Source organism: Liolophura sinensis, chromosome 8, assembly GCF_032854445.1.
Source record: "Liolophura sinensis isolate JHLJ2023 chromosome 8, CUHK_Ljap_v2, whole genome shotgun sequence".
NCBI classification, from domain to species: Eukaryota; Metazoa; Mollusca; class Polyplacophora; order Chitonida; family Chitonidae; genus Liolophura; species Liolophura sinensis.
This window is the reverse complement of record NC_088302.1, coordinates 45,513,959-45,530,646: the sequence shown is the minus strand read 5'-3', so window position 1 is coordinate 45,530,646 and position 16,688 is coordinate 45,513,959. Positions and strand designations below refer to the sequence as shown.

The 16,688-nt window shown below is 36.7% G+C and overlaps 2 protein-coding genes across 3 annotated transcripts; one reads left to right on the top strand and one right to left on the bottom strand.

Annotated features, from left to right (window-relative positions):
• Nucleotides 1-86: 86 nt before the first annotated feature.
• Nucleotides 87-10,555, bottom strand: LOC135472219 (probable protein phosphatase 2C T23F11.1). 2 transcript variants are annotated; one of them, XM_064751609.1, is made up of 10 exons: nt 10,470-10,555; nt 8,548-8,652; nt 7,662-7,745; nt 6,680-6,745; nt 6,048-6,113; nt 5,587-5,660; nt 5,009-5,150; nt 4,728-4,811; nt 4,073-4,218; nt 87-3,559 (listed from the first exon to the last, which is right to left on the bottom strand). In XM_064751609.1, exons 2-10 carry the CDS (start codon nt 8,648-8,650, stop codon nt 3,362-3,364), a joined length of 963 nt encoding a protein of 320 aa, XP_064607679.1. In that variant the 5' UTR covers nt 8,651-8,652; nt 10,470-10,555; the 3' UTR covers nt 87-3,361. The 2 variants fall into 2 exon arrangements, with proteins under 2 accessions (XP_064607679.1, XP_064607680.1); XM_064751610.1 differs by having other exon boundaries at nt 10,532-10,549.
• Nucleotides 10,556-10,806: 251 nt separating this feature from the next.
• On the top strand, nt 10,807-14,922 carry LOC135473003 (small integral membrane protein 20-like). The gene is made up of 3 exons (XM_064752770.1): nt 10,807-11,172; nt 12,482-12,538; nt 14,133-14,922. Exons 1-3 carry the CDS (start codon nt 10,935-10,937, stop codon nt 14,171-14,173), a joined length of 336 nt encoding a protein of 111 aa, XP_064608840.1. The 5' UTR covers nt 10,807-10,934; the 3' UTR covers nt 14,174-14,922.
• Nucleotides 14,923-16,688: the final 1,766 nt, after the last annotated feature.

Below are 16,688 nucleotides of genomic sequence, written 5' to 3'. Positions count from 1 at the left end.
CCCTCTTTAGGGCCACACATCTTCCGGAAGAGCCTTTCAATCTTGAGCATTGTTAGATAAATAACACGCAACACAAATCTCCGTAGGGGAAAAATATTATTTTCCATGAGCTAGCAACATGTGTAACTATATGGACCATTATACAACTCTATGCAAATATACATATACATGTAATGGAAATTAACCTGTTACTTTTTGGCAAGCTATAGGTACACAGCACAATACAACAATGTGTACTTATTACTCTGATTACTGTACATATTTACACTTCATCATAAATATATTAGTAAACATGGATATCTCCTAAAAGACTGAAACAAAATGAGCAAACATACACATATCCCCTGTTATTTTATAACAGCAAAGGTAGAGCCCAATCCCACTTGTTCGTATTCCTTTCTGTGCTCCTTATCATACAAGTGCCTGAAATATTGAAGGTGCATATAAAACAAAGAAACTTGCATAGTACTACTGTGCCATTTTAAGTAGGTGGATTCAGGCACAGTATCTTCAAGAAAACCCTGCAAATTTAGTGAAGATAAATTTTTTCTTACTGTTTACAAATATGCACTAAATCACTGCACACAATAGCCACGTCGTGTATTGGTATATTACTGTCAAGACATGAAAAGCCACATAATTCCCCTTGCAGTTGGCACTTCGGGGAAACTGTGTCAATAGTCAAAAAAATTAAAAAAAAATATTGGGGATGTATTAGTTAATTATACACAGCTGTCCTTTTATGTTCAGCTGCAAATCAGAAATCTGTAAAATACAAGCACCTGAAGACATTTCTTTCTGAATATAAGAGCATAAATATTTCAGGGTGGCAGTAATTTGATATACACATGGCTGTAAAAAAAGAAAATAAATGATGAACAAAGTTTGCTTTGCCAATTCAGTTATCAAATCTGCTCTGCTTTTTATTTATTTTTTATTGTGTTTTAAATAGCACAAAGTTTCCAGGTACTCCTATGCACATGCAAAGATTTCATCACTTGATACACTATCTCCTCCCCTCCCACGAACTCAGCACACCATACATAAAACTAATATCTGGCCTAAGTAAATGAATTGTGGAAGCCCTCCTCTCCTTACTAAGTATTAAGCTGTTTGGTATGTGACAATCTGCACATTTTAAGTTAAATCAGGGAGACACTCAAACCTCCTCTACAATGTAAGTCCTATGGGTGACAGACTGTATCCACATGGGTCTATTTATTTTCCACTCATCTGATAGTTGCGAGATTAGCAACTCCAAACACGCTGAGAACACCTTGTAAGGTCGTATAGAAGTCACATTAAGATATTTGAAAAATCTTTATGGCAAATAAAGATTTAGACACCTCTGTTGAATTGTCATAAATGCCAAATGGGTTCAGGAAGACTCCCAATAAACACTGGTATTCTTCTGTAAAGTTGTTATCACCTACTTGGTTTCATGTCAGAAATGCACATATGCGCTAACAACACACCTTGGCAACTGGCCTCCAGTCATTAACTTTGTAGCTAAAACATGTGAGTTTACATAGGTGATGATAAAGACGGACAGCTTTATGTAAGCTGGTTTTCACCAGACTAATCCACTAGTCCACATTTTCAGACCTAGTGACTACTGGAATTGGTAGACGTTCACAATGCAACATTACATATCAACTACAGACTCAAAAATAAACATTAATGGTCAACAACAATTTGATGAACATGAATTAAGTGATGCCACTTCTGAATTTTGCAACAGATTTTGGTAAATCTTCTGACTAATCCCTTCTAGGGAATGCTAGCCAATTTCTGGTCCTGAAGCCCATGTATTCAGAGTCATGAGTATCACTGAAATGAGACTGATATTCAAACTAAGGTCTTGATCAAGATATTTTGGCACAAAAAACTGATCTGCACAAATCCAATCAAATTTTTGCTGTTACTTTCAGAATACCTTAAATATTTACTTTTGACAAAATAGCAGCCTCATCTGTGCATCTGTTCCTCTTCAAAAGCCGTAACAAGGTTGATAAAATTTATAAAGCATTTCACATTATAACTTTTTCAAACTACAGAATCGCTTTAACACTGTAAGTAGCACAGGTAGCAATTCTCAGCTATTCTTGGTAAATACCAAAAATTTGATTCGATTTATTGAATGTGGATTTTGTGCCAAAAATCTCTGATTTACACTTCTGAACAACTGTCCTCTGGAGCCAAGTAACAATGGCATGCTGCCATAAATCCCTATCTTGTTCACCTCCCAACAACCTTGTGTTTTGTTCTCGGTTTGAAATAGGCACATCAATAAATTTATATCTAAAAGAAACAAATTCTTATTTCACATCCCCAGAGGTTAATGATGATTTTTATACATATATACTATTTCACACACAAGACTTATATTCATTTTCACACACACAAATTCCGTCATGAAAAACAAAGTAGATTCTTAAAATTTAATTTGTCTTGAAACAACAATGACAACCTCTGAAATTACAAAATGCAGAATCTGTAATACTGTAATTCTTCGTACACGTTTTACATTCAGAAATGATGAATGTAAAGAAAGCTATATTCTCTCATTTTGCCAGAAATAATAACAGAATCACTTCTTAACACCACACATCTAGATAAACAAATAAATTACATCATAACAAACAGGTAAAGCAATAACTAAAACTTTATCTATACAGACAAGGGAACACTAGCACAGAAAACCATATAATTAGCACTACAGATCACTAGCAATGATGTGTTCCATATAAATTAACACTGAAGTCTTATATTTCGGTGTGTGTCTTCTTGTTCAAAGAGTTGCAGAAAAACTGCACAAAACAGACAAAAAGAGGCAAATGAGTAACATGAACAAATTAATAAACAAATCAAGTTTGAAATCTCCAAGCAGAACAACTATATTCACATTACATGTACAATGAACATCCAATATAAATGAAATCCTAAAATAACCCAAACAAATTATTTGGAAATGCAGAGGGCATGACAGTATCTGCAAATACTACATGTAATAATTTACATTAGCATTGTTGATTAAAATATATTAAAATAATTAAAGAGCCTGTATTGCTGTAATGTTGGACATACAATAATTCTATGAAACAGTATAGCAGAACCTGGTAAAAAGTCTGTGTTCTGAGCCTTAAAAATACCAGACTTCATCGCAGCTGCCCTTGTCTCCAGCCTCCAGACTGTGGCATGTTGTGAACCTTAATTTCCCCAGCATCTAGGGATCGTCGTTGGAGCCTCACCTGTGTGGTTGGGCAGAAACAGAAAAACAACTGCAGTCCACAGGCCTTATTGAAACATAACAGAAATACATCTGGAAACCAACACAATCCAGTCTAAACTGTTTTAAACCTCATTTCAAGTCAAAGTGCTCTGTGTTGGTATAATGTGAGCCTGGTCCTGCTGGGCTGGGCTCGGCACAGCGGCTGGCCAGTTGCTCGTATGGCTTTCCGTTCAGGAAACAGACCAGCACTACAGTCATATTGTCACAGCCCAAGCCCCCCATCTGACAGTCAGGAGCCAGGCAGCGAGTCATCAACTCCTCACAGATCTGAAATCACAGAAAAATCTGTTAGTCTAAAGTTATCAGTGTGACTGAACAACTTTCTGAAAGATGAAAAAAAAAACAAAAACAATCTAAGCCTTTTCAATAACTTTGTCTTACCCTCATGAACAACATCAATAATGGGACCCAGTAAATGATCAAAATAAATATACACGTATATACATATATAATACATAATCTTTATCAACAACAATTGTCACATAGGACATTAATAGTCGAGTTGTGAACTTACCAAGCTCTGTCAAAGCTCGGCTCAAATTATTAAAAAAGTTCTAATGGAATATTATTGTCACTGTCTTCCATTCTTGGATCAGACATTTGCAATCTAATATTATTTTGTTGGAAACTTGCTTAAAAAAATGTGTAAAAGTTTGACTTTAATACAATGTTAGAATTTATACATGTTTCCACATGATCAAATCACATGTGAGAGTTAAAAATTGTAAGGCTTAAGAGGACATTTCTTCCTGAATAATTTACTGCTGATTTCCAGCTTACACATTCAGGTTCCATCCTTTGTGCTATTCTTGCCCGCACAAAGTCAACAACTTCCTGATTGCTGAGGACATCCCAGATCCCATCACAGGCTAGGATCATGAACTCGTGGTCAGGGGTGATTGGTTTTTCAACAATATCAGGGTTTGCTGTGAATAAATCAAAGCCAAAACATGCCTGAGATAATTTGGATTACAACTGTATGAATTATGCCTGCTTCAATTAGATCAAGTCCATTATGGCTGCAAAGATAAGAGCAAGCTGAGAAAAGTACAGCCAACTTGTAGGGAACAACTGAACCTGGCAAAATTGCTGGTGCACCCCTCCCTCCAAAATGCCATTTCACACTTAAGTTGAAATTCAAAATACAATTTTACAGCTTATTTCTTTTTTTAAATGAACTACATGTCACAATTTCCAGTCAAAAAAAAAAAAAAAAAAAAAAAAAAAAAAAAAAAAAAAAAAATAAATAAATAAAATAAAATAAAAATCCTCAGCAACCAGAAATGGCTTTGCGGAATCTTTGATGCCTATCTTTGAACTCTCTCCCATATGCCAGAACTACTAGACAAAATTAAAAAGCTGGTGAATAAATTATCTGAAATATAAATAATTAAAATCATTTAAACAATACAAATTCATTCTGCACAAATCTTACCTGTAACGATCTGTTCCTCTGGTTTCTTTTTGTCATTTTTCTTAAAGACAAAATCACCAAGAGCACGAGACAAGGCAAGGTTCCCTAAACACAAAAGAACAAAGAAATAAATTGACGGTTTTATCTTTCACATAACTCATACAAAACATCATACTGCCTCGCCTGAACAGATTGTCATAAGCACAACAAATTTACCTACATTAAGCGCACAGGATTCCTGAAGAGCAGAGCCAAAGAAAATATTGCAGCACAAATTGCTCAAGACCAAGAATGGAACTTACCATTTACCCGGTTAAACTCGACCCATCCGCCGGCCGCTATGATACGCCTTGTTTCTGGTTCATTACTAGGCTTATGGTCAAATGACAGTTCCTGTACCCGTCCCTTTACACTCGCAATAGCTCTAGAGTCTCCAACATTACCCTGTAACATAGGAAAGATTCTACATGCTGTTCAGCTCGAGGCAAGGCTAATTTATTCCTAGCTTCTCATGACCCTCTTTATAAAAGTGGAGATCCTAATCCTAATTGCATTATGATGGAAGGAAACCAAGAAGAGTCTAGGGGAGAGCCACAACCATTTGTAGGTTGACCTTGCCACGCACGACTGGAGAGGAAGCCAGCATGCGCTAGACATGAAGTCTTAGTGACCTCATTGGTGAGAGGCTCATGGGTCATTGCGCCGCACTGACATGTTTACCTCGTCTACCACAGAGGCCCCTGAATGTCAAATAGCTGGATATCAAACCTCAAAATACATTTCTGTGATCAACAGAACTCTCAGAATCAGGAAAATGTGAAATTTGTCAAGGGCCAAATTTTTGTTACATGTAATTACTCTACTTGACAATAATACTTACACAGTATATTTTACTGTTTCGTAAAATGGCTACAACAGCCGTTGTTCCTGCAAGTTCATCTTTCATCGTGTCATCTGCAAGAACAGTTTAAACACTGGTAGTGTAGATCTTTTAATTTTTATTCCCAACAAGTTATGATCAAGTTACAGTCAGCTGATGAGCACAATGGGAAAACATTCTGAGCACAATCTTTATTTACTTGTTTATTTATACAACGAAAGCCAGTATTACGGTGGGAGGAAACCAGGCTGCCCAGCACAAACCGACAACCATCCACAGGTGAGCAGTATCTTTAAGACAATAGAATGCTGTCCTGTTGTGAGTGATGATGGCACTTGATGGCATGGTGGGATAACTTTCTCACAAGTTAAAATACACAATTCTGGTGCATTGGCATCATTTTTGTACACTTTCTATCACAATATACAGGACCTGTCTCATCATGTCTGGAAACAACATACCTTTCATCATATCTTCATCCATTGCCAAAAAGCCCTCCCTGATGGCCTCCCCAACATTACCTGATGCTGTCAACAGGTGAAACAAACAGTGTTATTTTCAAGATTGTTTAAAATACTGAGGTATTAACTGGAATGTTACTTTTCAATGTGTGATATCAAGGAAAATTTATCAACTTTATCAAATTTTATCCATGAAATATTACAGCTGCTTTACATGTGGAAAGGTCTGCAGCAACCAGTGGATGCTCATGACCCTGCCCGATTTAATTCCAAGGAAGGTAAAAATGCTATCCTACTAAAAAAAAGTTTCATCACCAAAAGCAACATTTATGATGCTTATTTGGGTCTAAAACTAAACTTATTTCCTTCAAATTTTTAGGGCAAATACAATATCGTTCGTATGTCTATATATTTTCAGTATCTTGTTTTGGCATGAGTTGATTCATAAATATGGTAAACAGATTTCTGAATCTGGAAGAATGTGCAACATATCCTTGTATGAAAATATAGCTCATTTACTTTATGTAAGATACAGTTCATGTCCACAAGCACATCCATAACCAAGTTTCAATTCACCAACTTACAAAAATTTGAAATGATCAGCTCAAAAACTGTCTGTCTGGGAAACTTACCATAAGACGGCTGTGACACAATCTTCTTATGTAAATTCGAGCCAGCGTATTGTGCAACTTTGGACCCTGTAAGAAAGGAAGGAAATTTCAATTATACCAACACAATATATGTGGGCTATATCTATGTGTACACATGGCCATTTTACACTTGTCCAATATTGAATAATGAAGGTTGTCTTGTATTCTGGCTGATGGCCTGATTTTGTAAGACATTTAGTTACTTATTTGATTGGTGTTTTACACCGTATTCATGAATATTTCACTTATACAACGGCGGCCAACATTAAAGTGGGAGGAAACTAGGCAGAGCCGGGAGCGAACCCACAACCATCCACAGGTTGCCGACAGACCTTCAGATGTACGGCCTGAGAGGAAGCCAGCATGAGCTGAACTTGAATTCACAGCGACCTCATCGGTGGGAGGCTAATGGGTGACTGTGCCGAGCTGGTGAGCTGGTGAGCTAACAATCTCGGCCACGGAAGCCCTGCATGTCTATTAGAAATGTCATGTATAACCTGTAAGGGGGATAGATAAAGAGCCCATTTTGCAATTCCATAATTTAACACTGTAGCTGCAATGATATATCTCATAAATTAATGCTGTCAGAAATTGAATGATATGCATGTGTCCCAAGACCCTATAGTAAACAAAGCCCTTTCATCCACAGAAATCCAATTATACTTCAAATATAAAAAATAAATTTATAACAAATAAATGAAACTGTAAAGAAATGATTTACTTCACTCAAAATTTACATTTAATACTCATGTAAAATGTGCTCATAAATCACATCAATCCATTTATACATGGTTTAGAGTCAATCTTAAACTACCCTGTACATGCTCTATATGGTAACCGAAGCCAAACCGAACACCAATATTACACTATAAATTTCATGAGAGATACAACCTTTGCCACTGTTGCATTGCTTTATTTTGCAAACTAATTTTTAACTTCTTTGCGTGTTCTCTAAGATCCTTACCTCCATGACCATCAAAGACCCCGAAGAAGCAAGCATCTTTATCACCTGTCAGTGATAAGAGGTGAGTATGCGCATCTTCCATATCTGTGGTTTAAGTTAAGGATTAATGGGTGCACAGGAAGCGAGTGACTAAAAGAGAGGCCTCAACCTGCTCAAGGTCAACACCAAGAATGACCAAATGTTAATAATCTGGGTTCGTAATGTGAGTCATACATTGGCAGTGCTTAAGAAGCCACACTCAGTGCATTGTGCTGCAATAAAAAGTCAGTGCACACATTTTAAACTCCCTTGTGCAAAACATTTTAATTGTAGCTGCTTTAACTGTTAACTTACATGTAGGTCTGAAGACCTTTGACACATTATGGATCTTGTACACATACACATATTTTTTTCTTACATAATGGTAGAGAAGTCTCATGGTCAGCTTTGGTTAAATGCACTTCCCAAATATAATTATGACCAGGGGAGCTGGATGGGGAGATGGTTACAGAGACAAACTCTACAGCTCTACTGTTACATTTATGTTTGAAAAATGCTTACTTTCAATAACAGCTCTTCGTGTATGTATGTCTGGTATATACATGTATAACATTATAGTTTTACACGTACTTGCTGTTTAAGTTAATTAAAAAGTGCCCTATCAATTAAAGCTGAGCCCAGCTTTCAACAAAAACCCTTACATCCTATTTCACCTTACATTAATATTTAACTTCAACCTAAAATGATGACATTTCACATGCATGTAGAAAATGTGAACCTTTCTTTTACTGATTGAATGAATGAAGAACATTGCCACACTGGTAGTGTATGGCTGATGTCATAAAATCTCTTTATATCACTCCTCAGCCTGGAGAGAGCAGTGTTTCTGAAGCTTTCAGAAGGATACTTATTCTCCATCCCTGCATGCATGATGACCCGACTTTAACGTAACTGTTTTCACAACTCGATGACTCCTTAGCTGTTACCGGCTCTGATAACGTCTGACCCATTCCTGGAACATAAATGACATAGCCCACTCTTAGCTTCATCTATCACAAGTAGAACAAATGTTTAACATCTTATGCTGGAGTTATTTAGGAAGAAGAGATGGAAACATACCTGAAAATCACAACAAGTCTTTTCTGATGTCCTAGACAAGTCTATAAATCAACTTTTAGTCTGGAATTCTTATCAGGCAACAGCATATGCCATGTTAGGACAAAAAAACACACATTGTATCACATTACTCATAATCCATGTACACATGGTTAAGAACGTGAAAGGCAAAACAAAATTTGTTTGACGTAAATGGAAACAGCAGTGTTCTCATGTAAAAAAAATTACCAGAGCCTTAATGGTTGAAGCTAATGACACGGCACACTTTTGACTTCCTCAATGTTTGTGATTTAACCTGCATTGAACTGCAATATCCCGCTTATGCAACATCACAAAAACAACAAGGTATGCTTTCAAAACTTTTTGTGGCAATTATTTGGTCTAGTGTTGTTTTTTAAATTTAGATTTATCAGTGACACTAATGGAGACTGTTTAACATTTTTTGCTTGTTTCTGAGTCATCTTGAAATTTAAAAAATAAAGCAAATTTCATTGTATTCACATTGTAAAAAAAAAAAAAGAAAATAACACACTCAGGCCAGGCACCCACTCCAAGCTAAATATATTTCATCTATAAATTCAGCAGATTATGTCTAGGTACATAGATGCTGACAGAATGGTAAATCAACCTATGATGTCTGACTCCATTTTCACTGTATTGTCATTTGACAAGCTCTTGATTGTTAACATTCAACATGGGTTGAAAAATCAACCTACGTCTAGTACAGGGTCACCATTTCGCACAATCTTACTTAAATTTCTGTAAGCTAATAAAACTCATTAGCATGTGCAATCACCACCAACCTATGTGAATTACATGATTGACCTTGCTAATATCTGGAAGATTCAAGTTACAGAAACTTTCGTACTATGTTGTAAGATCGATATATGCACTGAATTTGATACACATCAATTGCTGCATGTGCTGGAAAACTGATTGATAGAAATCGTGGCCTCAGCATTTGTAGGTCTATTGATCACACCTAATTATGTGCCCGGTGTGTTGAATGAAGCATTATGTGCTAGTTCATTTCAGATAATGACACCAGTTCCAAATTTATAATTAGACATTTTCCAAACTGATTTCAGGTTGCTTCCTCACCATTGATACAACATTTACCCCTACATGTCAGCTAGTACAATCAAGATGACAAGAGAGAATATACATGTACACTAAGTTGTCTTAGTTACTGCTGGTAGCATGTGTTTTAACTACATGTATGGGTCAACATGCATTGAACTGATAACACTATCACCCGTGACACTAAAATATAACAATTATTCTAGACCACTGGCAGTTGAAATTATCAGTTCTATTATTACAGAAATGATTAGTTCTATTGTGAACTATTCAGTTCACAACCTAGTGCTGATACACATCATAACAATCACAATGACACAAATCATCGCCTTCACCATTAAACTATGCACAAAAAATCAGAATTCTCTACTACCAAATGCAACCAAGTCACTGTATTCAATGAACAGTGCTCAGAATTAATGACAATCTGCAGAGTATTATTATACAGCCTACATCTCAAATGACATGTCACCTACATTCACGCTGTCATGTTTCTACACACAGCCTAGCAGTGCATCCGTGTTGCACTTTGATCACAAACTTCTTATCCTGTAAAGAAATAACCCTACAGCAACAACAAGTCATTTCATAAAGCTTGGCAGTGAAAAAACAATACATTATCAAAAGAATTACCGATGTCTTAGCACCCTGACAAGGCATATATTATCAACTAGATCGTCAACAACTGCACCTACTTCCATTCAAAGCATCGTCTGTCGTCACCAGAGTCATTTGTAGTCCGGCGGAACTAATTCCGCTTGACATTAGCGCGCGCATATACTTTCATTCTAGACATTGTGTTTTTCGCAATGATAAAACGATCATCATAAATATTACACAAAGAACCGGTTTTACCAGAGAAATTCAAAAGTAATCATTTTTATTATTGCACTTAACAGTAAGAAAAAGCGAACTACGTTGACCGATTTACAGTGCCCAATAATACCCAGGTAAACAAGCGTGTAAACAACCACTTCTAACTGAACACTGTCATGCCTTGACACAATAACTGAGTGTATAACACGAACATATCTTGCACCAGATTCTTCTAAAATGCGATGTCAAAAAGGAATTCAACGTGAATCAAAAACTCGCTAAATGAGCAACAGTTGCTGCAAGTTTGACCTGATTGACCCCATCTTCCCTCGACTGAGTTTTTCTGCACATTCTGTTGGGTACATCCGGCCTATGTGCATGGTGCCTGGACTGTGGACAGTCGAGATGGTGCTGATGAAAGGATGGCGATATGGACTGTTTATAACGGGGGTTGTGGGCACCATCGGGGTAGCCTTATATCCAATTATAATAGACCCTTATTTAAATCCAAAAAAGTGGCGTAAGTGCGCACATCGGTTAAAAATCTGTTTATACCTGTGTTCAAACCCCTGTATACCATGTGCTGCCTCTACTATCATATGTATAACCCGAGACTAATACAGTTGTTATGTTGGAGCTAGGTATAACACTGATAGGGGCAAAAACATGTAAGAGACACAGACAGTTTAACATAACCCAGATGTTAATGTAAAGGGATTTGGAGAAGATCAGTTTTTTTGACCTTTCCATGATAACATTTTTCAACAAATTCTAATTCCAATTCATCACCTACCAAAACTTGAAAAGTAAGATCATATGTGAATGACATTTTTTGTTATTTACAAATTTCTTGCTCTCCCGATATCACACTTAAGTTGCACACCTCACACCTGGATTAGAGATCATGATTAAGAGGACAGTGAGTTAGCCCACAGTATGCCATGTTAACCTGAATCAGTTACAGGCCAAAAGATTGAATGAAAATTTGCTAAGATAGAATTGCATATAATGAAGCTTTGATCTCTGAGGGCTTGATCCAGGTTGAGAACTCTGGGATCCCAAATGACAATATTTTCATTGTCATATTTATTAATTTGATTGGGGTTGTACGCTTTACTCATGAATCCTCTCAGCATTATGATGGGTGGAAACCCACAACCATCCACAGGTTGCTGGCAGACCTCCTTGCGTTTTTGGAGAGGAAGCCAGTCTGAGCAGGGCTTGACCTCACAGCGACTGCATAGGTGAAAGGCTCCTGGGGCAAAGACCTGGGCTAGCATGCCGACCACCATGCGTCAGCCATGCAAATGGTCAAAGTGACAGCTTTATGAATCAACAGGGTACCCAAATTATTCAGTAAGATCAAGCCCTGTTTCTCTACGACACCGTATCACTTGAATTTGGGAAATTGCCAGCTTGGTATAATGGTTCTATCTCACCTGATAAAATTGTACATTTACATGTTATAAAAACATTAATTAGTGAGAATCACAGTGATCAAAACTGACATGCATTGTATATGTACGTACAGGAAAGGGTGAAAAGAAAACAAAACACTCTACATTTTGCATTGAAAGATGTGGCCTTTTTCCATACAGGATTCAGTAGTAGGAAGTTGTTTAGAAGAGCTATACTACATATTTGGTAAATAAGGGAATAAAACCTACTTTTCTCAACCATGTTATGAAGTGTTTTCTAGCTGCAATGTGATGTGTTTTCTGGTAACTTGACTTTAAAAATGCATTTAAGTTCAAGATAATGGTTTTATAAGTTATAACCGATTAGCTTTAAATTATTTGAAAACTGTTCAGTGTTGCTTTCTGTTTCAGAGGACATTCAGAAAACAGCCAGGGAAGGAATTGACAGAGAAAAGATACAGCCAGGAGGTCAGTATATTGTGAGGGCCAAACAATAACCCTCCAAAACATGCAATTATTCAAAATGTTGAAAGTGTAAGTCAAAAAATTTAATGGAGGTTACATACCAGTTGTGACAGTTTCAGCATCATCACATAAAATGAAATAGTGTGATGACAGCAACAAATTGGAAATTACATGCCTAAAATGTACAGTCAGACCTGGGAACCCCCATATCCTTGCCTCTAGCCTAAATGTGTGTATGCACTGAATATGCCTGAACGATTTTTCAGTCATATGACGATAAGGAGTAATTAGGTGTGTGTACACATACTATGTCTTCTTGTGGGCGAATCCCTGCTGCCGTCCCTGAAATATCATACAAAAGACACCAGACAGGGCATCCCACCCAGAGACATGATACTGACACCAGGCCAACCAGTCCTGTCAGTACTGAGTGACAAATGAGATAGGTGTACACTAATAAAATTATACTTTGTGTGAAGACCTGAAATTGGCTGACTCAACCATTTTGCTTTTGTTTCCTTAATCCAATTATAAAGGTATATAGAGTTTGCTTCATTTATGTGAAATTGCTGAAATGCAAAATGCCAGCAAATTGCCAAATATCAGTGGGTTACCGAGGGAATGGAAGTTTCCTTTTTCAATAATACTGACTGCCATTGTAGGAGTGCAAAAGTGTTTTAGTGTGGCATTAATAAACAGTGAAATAAATAAATAAAAACAAAAAAAGTAATATTTATCAAAGAAATTAGGTCAAGTATTCATCAGCCAGATGTTAGTATACTGTGACTCTGTTCTGTATCTTGGGTATGGCACTGCAGTGAGGCAACACTGTGAATATAGACCTGCTCTGGCATTGAGACCTGCCTTGCTGCATGCTGCACTCTTGCCTTCTTTGCTGCAGGTAAGATAATGCAAGCTTCCATGACACTGCATTCAGAGCATCGTCAGTCCTATCCAGGAGTGGGCTGTGGTCTAGTCATTGAAGGTGCTTGCTTTTAAATCGCCAGGACACATGAGGTACACTTTGGTTTCCTCCATCAATAAAACTGATGGTCGTCATATAAGTGAAAAACTGTTGAGTATGACAAACAACAATCAAATAAATGTATTGACTGCTTCGATGGCCTAATGGTTAGAGCATACGCCTTGAAGCCAGGTCAGACCAAAGACTTTAAAAATGGTACTTACAGCTGCCTCACATGGCACTCAGCACAGAGGTTAGAGCAAGGAAACAGGACTGATTGGCCTTGTGTCAGTATTATGTGACTGGGTGGGGTGTCATATCTGGTATCTTCTCCATGATACAGCGCTTTGGTGCCACTAGAAGACACAGTATATATACACATACATAAGAACTCCTCACTTTCATATTACTGCAATACTGTTGTAAAGTATGACATAAAAAATGCAAAGCATGCGAACATACAATTAAGTGTGTTCATCCTGAGTTAATTTCACATTTGGGAGTACGCAACAATGGTCCTATGCATATGAAGTCTTGAAGTTGGCGTAAACCTTGATGGGAGGAAGTGTTAACTGCTGTATGATACAGTTTCAATGTAAATTCCTTATAAACTTCATTTTTTTTTATTTCCAGGCATGAAGGTTTGGTCAGATCCTTTTGATCGCAAAAAGTAGCTGGATGATTATCGTAGATATTCATGTATACATCGATGTCTGTGACATGTTGAGACTACATTGTGTGAGATGGACAGCATGCGTGTTTGGACTCTTCACAGTGTTTCCATTACTTTAGGAAGTATTACCACTTGTGTGACTTGACACTGTCCATATCTCTACAACATGGTGGCTGTAATAAATGGAGTTTTGTATCACTGCATGTATTGGATCAGTGTCCAAAGGACTGTTTGTACAAGTCAGCTGCAAATGTGAAAACACGACCAAGCTGTGTGACGTTGATAAGATGGCAGAAAAATGATTGAGTGTTTTGTGGTATTGAAACAAATGCTGTCTGTCCGAAAACCTTGAGAAGGCATGTACAATATGTTGCAAGGATAATGCTTACAATATCTGCTAATCATAGTTGTGATATTTGTCCTCTTTCTTTTTTTTTTTTTTTTTTTTTTGGCGGGGACTAGTATTTTAATATCAGGACGAACCAGCGTGATCAAACAGTCAATAACCCCACTAATAAAGGTAAAGATTGTTGGGTTAACAGAAAGTAACCAAAATGCTAAGGATAACCTACATATGTATAATATTATGTGTGGATGTGGGTCTGATAAAAGTCTAATCGCGACAGGTGTTTTAAGGTGTCAACACTTCTTTTTGACAACTTGTGTATCTTACGAGTGCTAGTAAGAATTTGTAAGTCAAGAAGCAAGAAACACAGATATTCTACAAATAAAATATTGACATGATTTTCAGTCTGAATGTTCAAGTTATTTTCTTGCACATCTTGTGTTGTTGTATGGAGATATACTTAAATTCGCTGAAATACATATTTGTAAAAAGTAGGGCAAGTTTCTAACTGGAGACCATGAAATTTCAAACTTTTAAGCATTATTACCTAGGTACTAAGTATTTTCATCCCACACTTTTGTGAAAAGCATGGGATATTAATATGATTGTCTATCTGTCATGGTGTGGCTTCCGTGCAGAAACACGTCTAAATGTTATTTTATTTGATGAAGTTCGGTGTGCAAATTCACTCCGTGGAACCTTAAAGGAGAAATGAAATGGTTGGTTTTTAATTCTTAGTACTGGTATCTGGTTTAGGATGTGAGCTAACATGCTTAAGCCTAAATACGCTTTGCAGTGCCTGTAAGGGCATAAAAGTGGCTTTATATGACAGTTTTCCTAAGGCCCTAGCAGTCAGTACAGAAATAAGTAGTCTGCAGTTTATGTGATGTCAAGGATAATAGATGTCAAATCAACTCGGTTGAAGGAAGATCTCGAATTGGGGATGTTAATGAAGTCCTATGTTCCCGGTAAGTTTAAACCATAATCTTTTTCATGTATCCTTTAAGATTAGATCATGTTTACAAATCAAAAGTTGTGTATATGTAGCACTGGATCTCAATTCTCTGAATTGGCATGCATTTTTGTTCAAGTGTTCGGTGCTGGGTTCAAAATGTGCAGTGGTTGTGTTTATTGTATTCATCATGTGAACGTGGCTGCATGGTGAACAGCAAAACTCTTAACCGTTCCATATTCAAGCTAAGGCTTGAACTGTATTTCTGTATTTCCCTGCCCTCCTTGCCGGTGGAGTCTCACTGACAGTAAAGTGGTTGCAGTGCTTCTGTGCATTGTGCAATCTCTTTGTTCACACATAAAAAAGTTTGTCAGTAACTGATTGCCAAATGTTACTGGCTTACCAATTCCAGGACACTTCAGTTTCCACCACCTATTTAGCTGACCACCGATGTATAAGATAATAATTTTTGAACATGTAATTAAACAAACAAACAAACAGACAATAGATATATGACACATATTCATGATCTTTTTAACCTTTTCCCGACATAGTAGGTGGCATCTCTCCCATCTTTTTGATACTAATTTTGTTAAGGTCCAATTTTACTACAATCTACTGGCCTGATTATGTTTAGCATTTTGTGTTTACAATGCACAACACCCAGAGAGGGAAATATGGTAGCATATATGATACCTTCCCTTTTTTGAGTGGAATTTAATTAAGATTGTGTAAAAGTCATTTATAATTTGATTTACTGATAGAAATAATATCACACGTTGTGCCGACATAACCAAATATTTAATTCATGACTGATACACATTGATGTAAAAAAAAAGCAATTACTATTATAAAGTTACTGTAATAGTGAATTGATTTTCAACTATTTACAATTAGCATTAACAATTTTGCTTTTAGCGTATGTTCTTACATTTAGTGTTGCTAATTTTGCATGTACATTTTTGTCCAAATTTATGCTTAATTGTCCTACTTACAGCATTAAAATCACTTTTTACATATGATTAAAGTTACATTAGCCTTGATTTAACCTTTAGCATTTCAGCATTTCAGTACGCTAAGTTAGCCAGATTACCATTGATACGTATACATGTAGGCCTACAATCATATAGATGTACCAACTTCTTCAACAATTTTAGCCGTGCACTAAAACCACTGGGTATTTATTGCGGTAACTGACCATATTTTGACAATGCCCCT

What these genes read in the sequence shown, in the direction of transcription:
- LOC135472219 (XM_064751609.1), bottom strand. Translation starts at nt 8,650, where the DNA reads ATGGGTCAGACGTTATCAGAGCCGGTAACAGCTAAGGAGTCATCGAGT. An exon ending in TGTGTCACAGCCGTCTTATG is followed by an intron (nt 6,114 to 6,679) that starts GTAAGTTTCCCA and finishes ACCTGTTGACAG; the next exon opens with CATCAGGTAATGTTGGGGAG. An exon ending in GAAACAGTAAAATATACTGT is followed by an intron (nt 5,151 to 5,586) that starts GTAAGTATTATT and finishes CCTATGTTACAG; the next exon opens with GGTAATGTTGGAGACTCTAG.
- LOC135473003 (XM_064752770.1), top strand. Translation starts at nt 10,935, where the DNA reads ATGAGCAACAGTTGCTGCAAGTTTGACCTGATTGACCCCATCTTCCCT. An exon ending in TTTAAATCCAAAAAAGTGGC is followed by an intron (nt 11,173 to 12,481) that starts GTAAGTGCGCAC and finishes TTTCTGTTTCAG; the next exon opens with AGGACATTCAGAAAACAGCC. An exon ending in AGAAAAGATACAGCCAGGAG is followed by an intron (nt 12,539 to 14,132) that starts GTCAGTATATTG and finishes TTTTATTTCCAG; the next exon opens with GCATGAAGGTTTGGTCAGAT.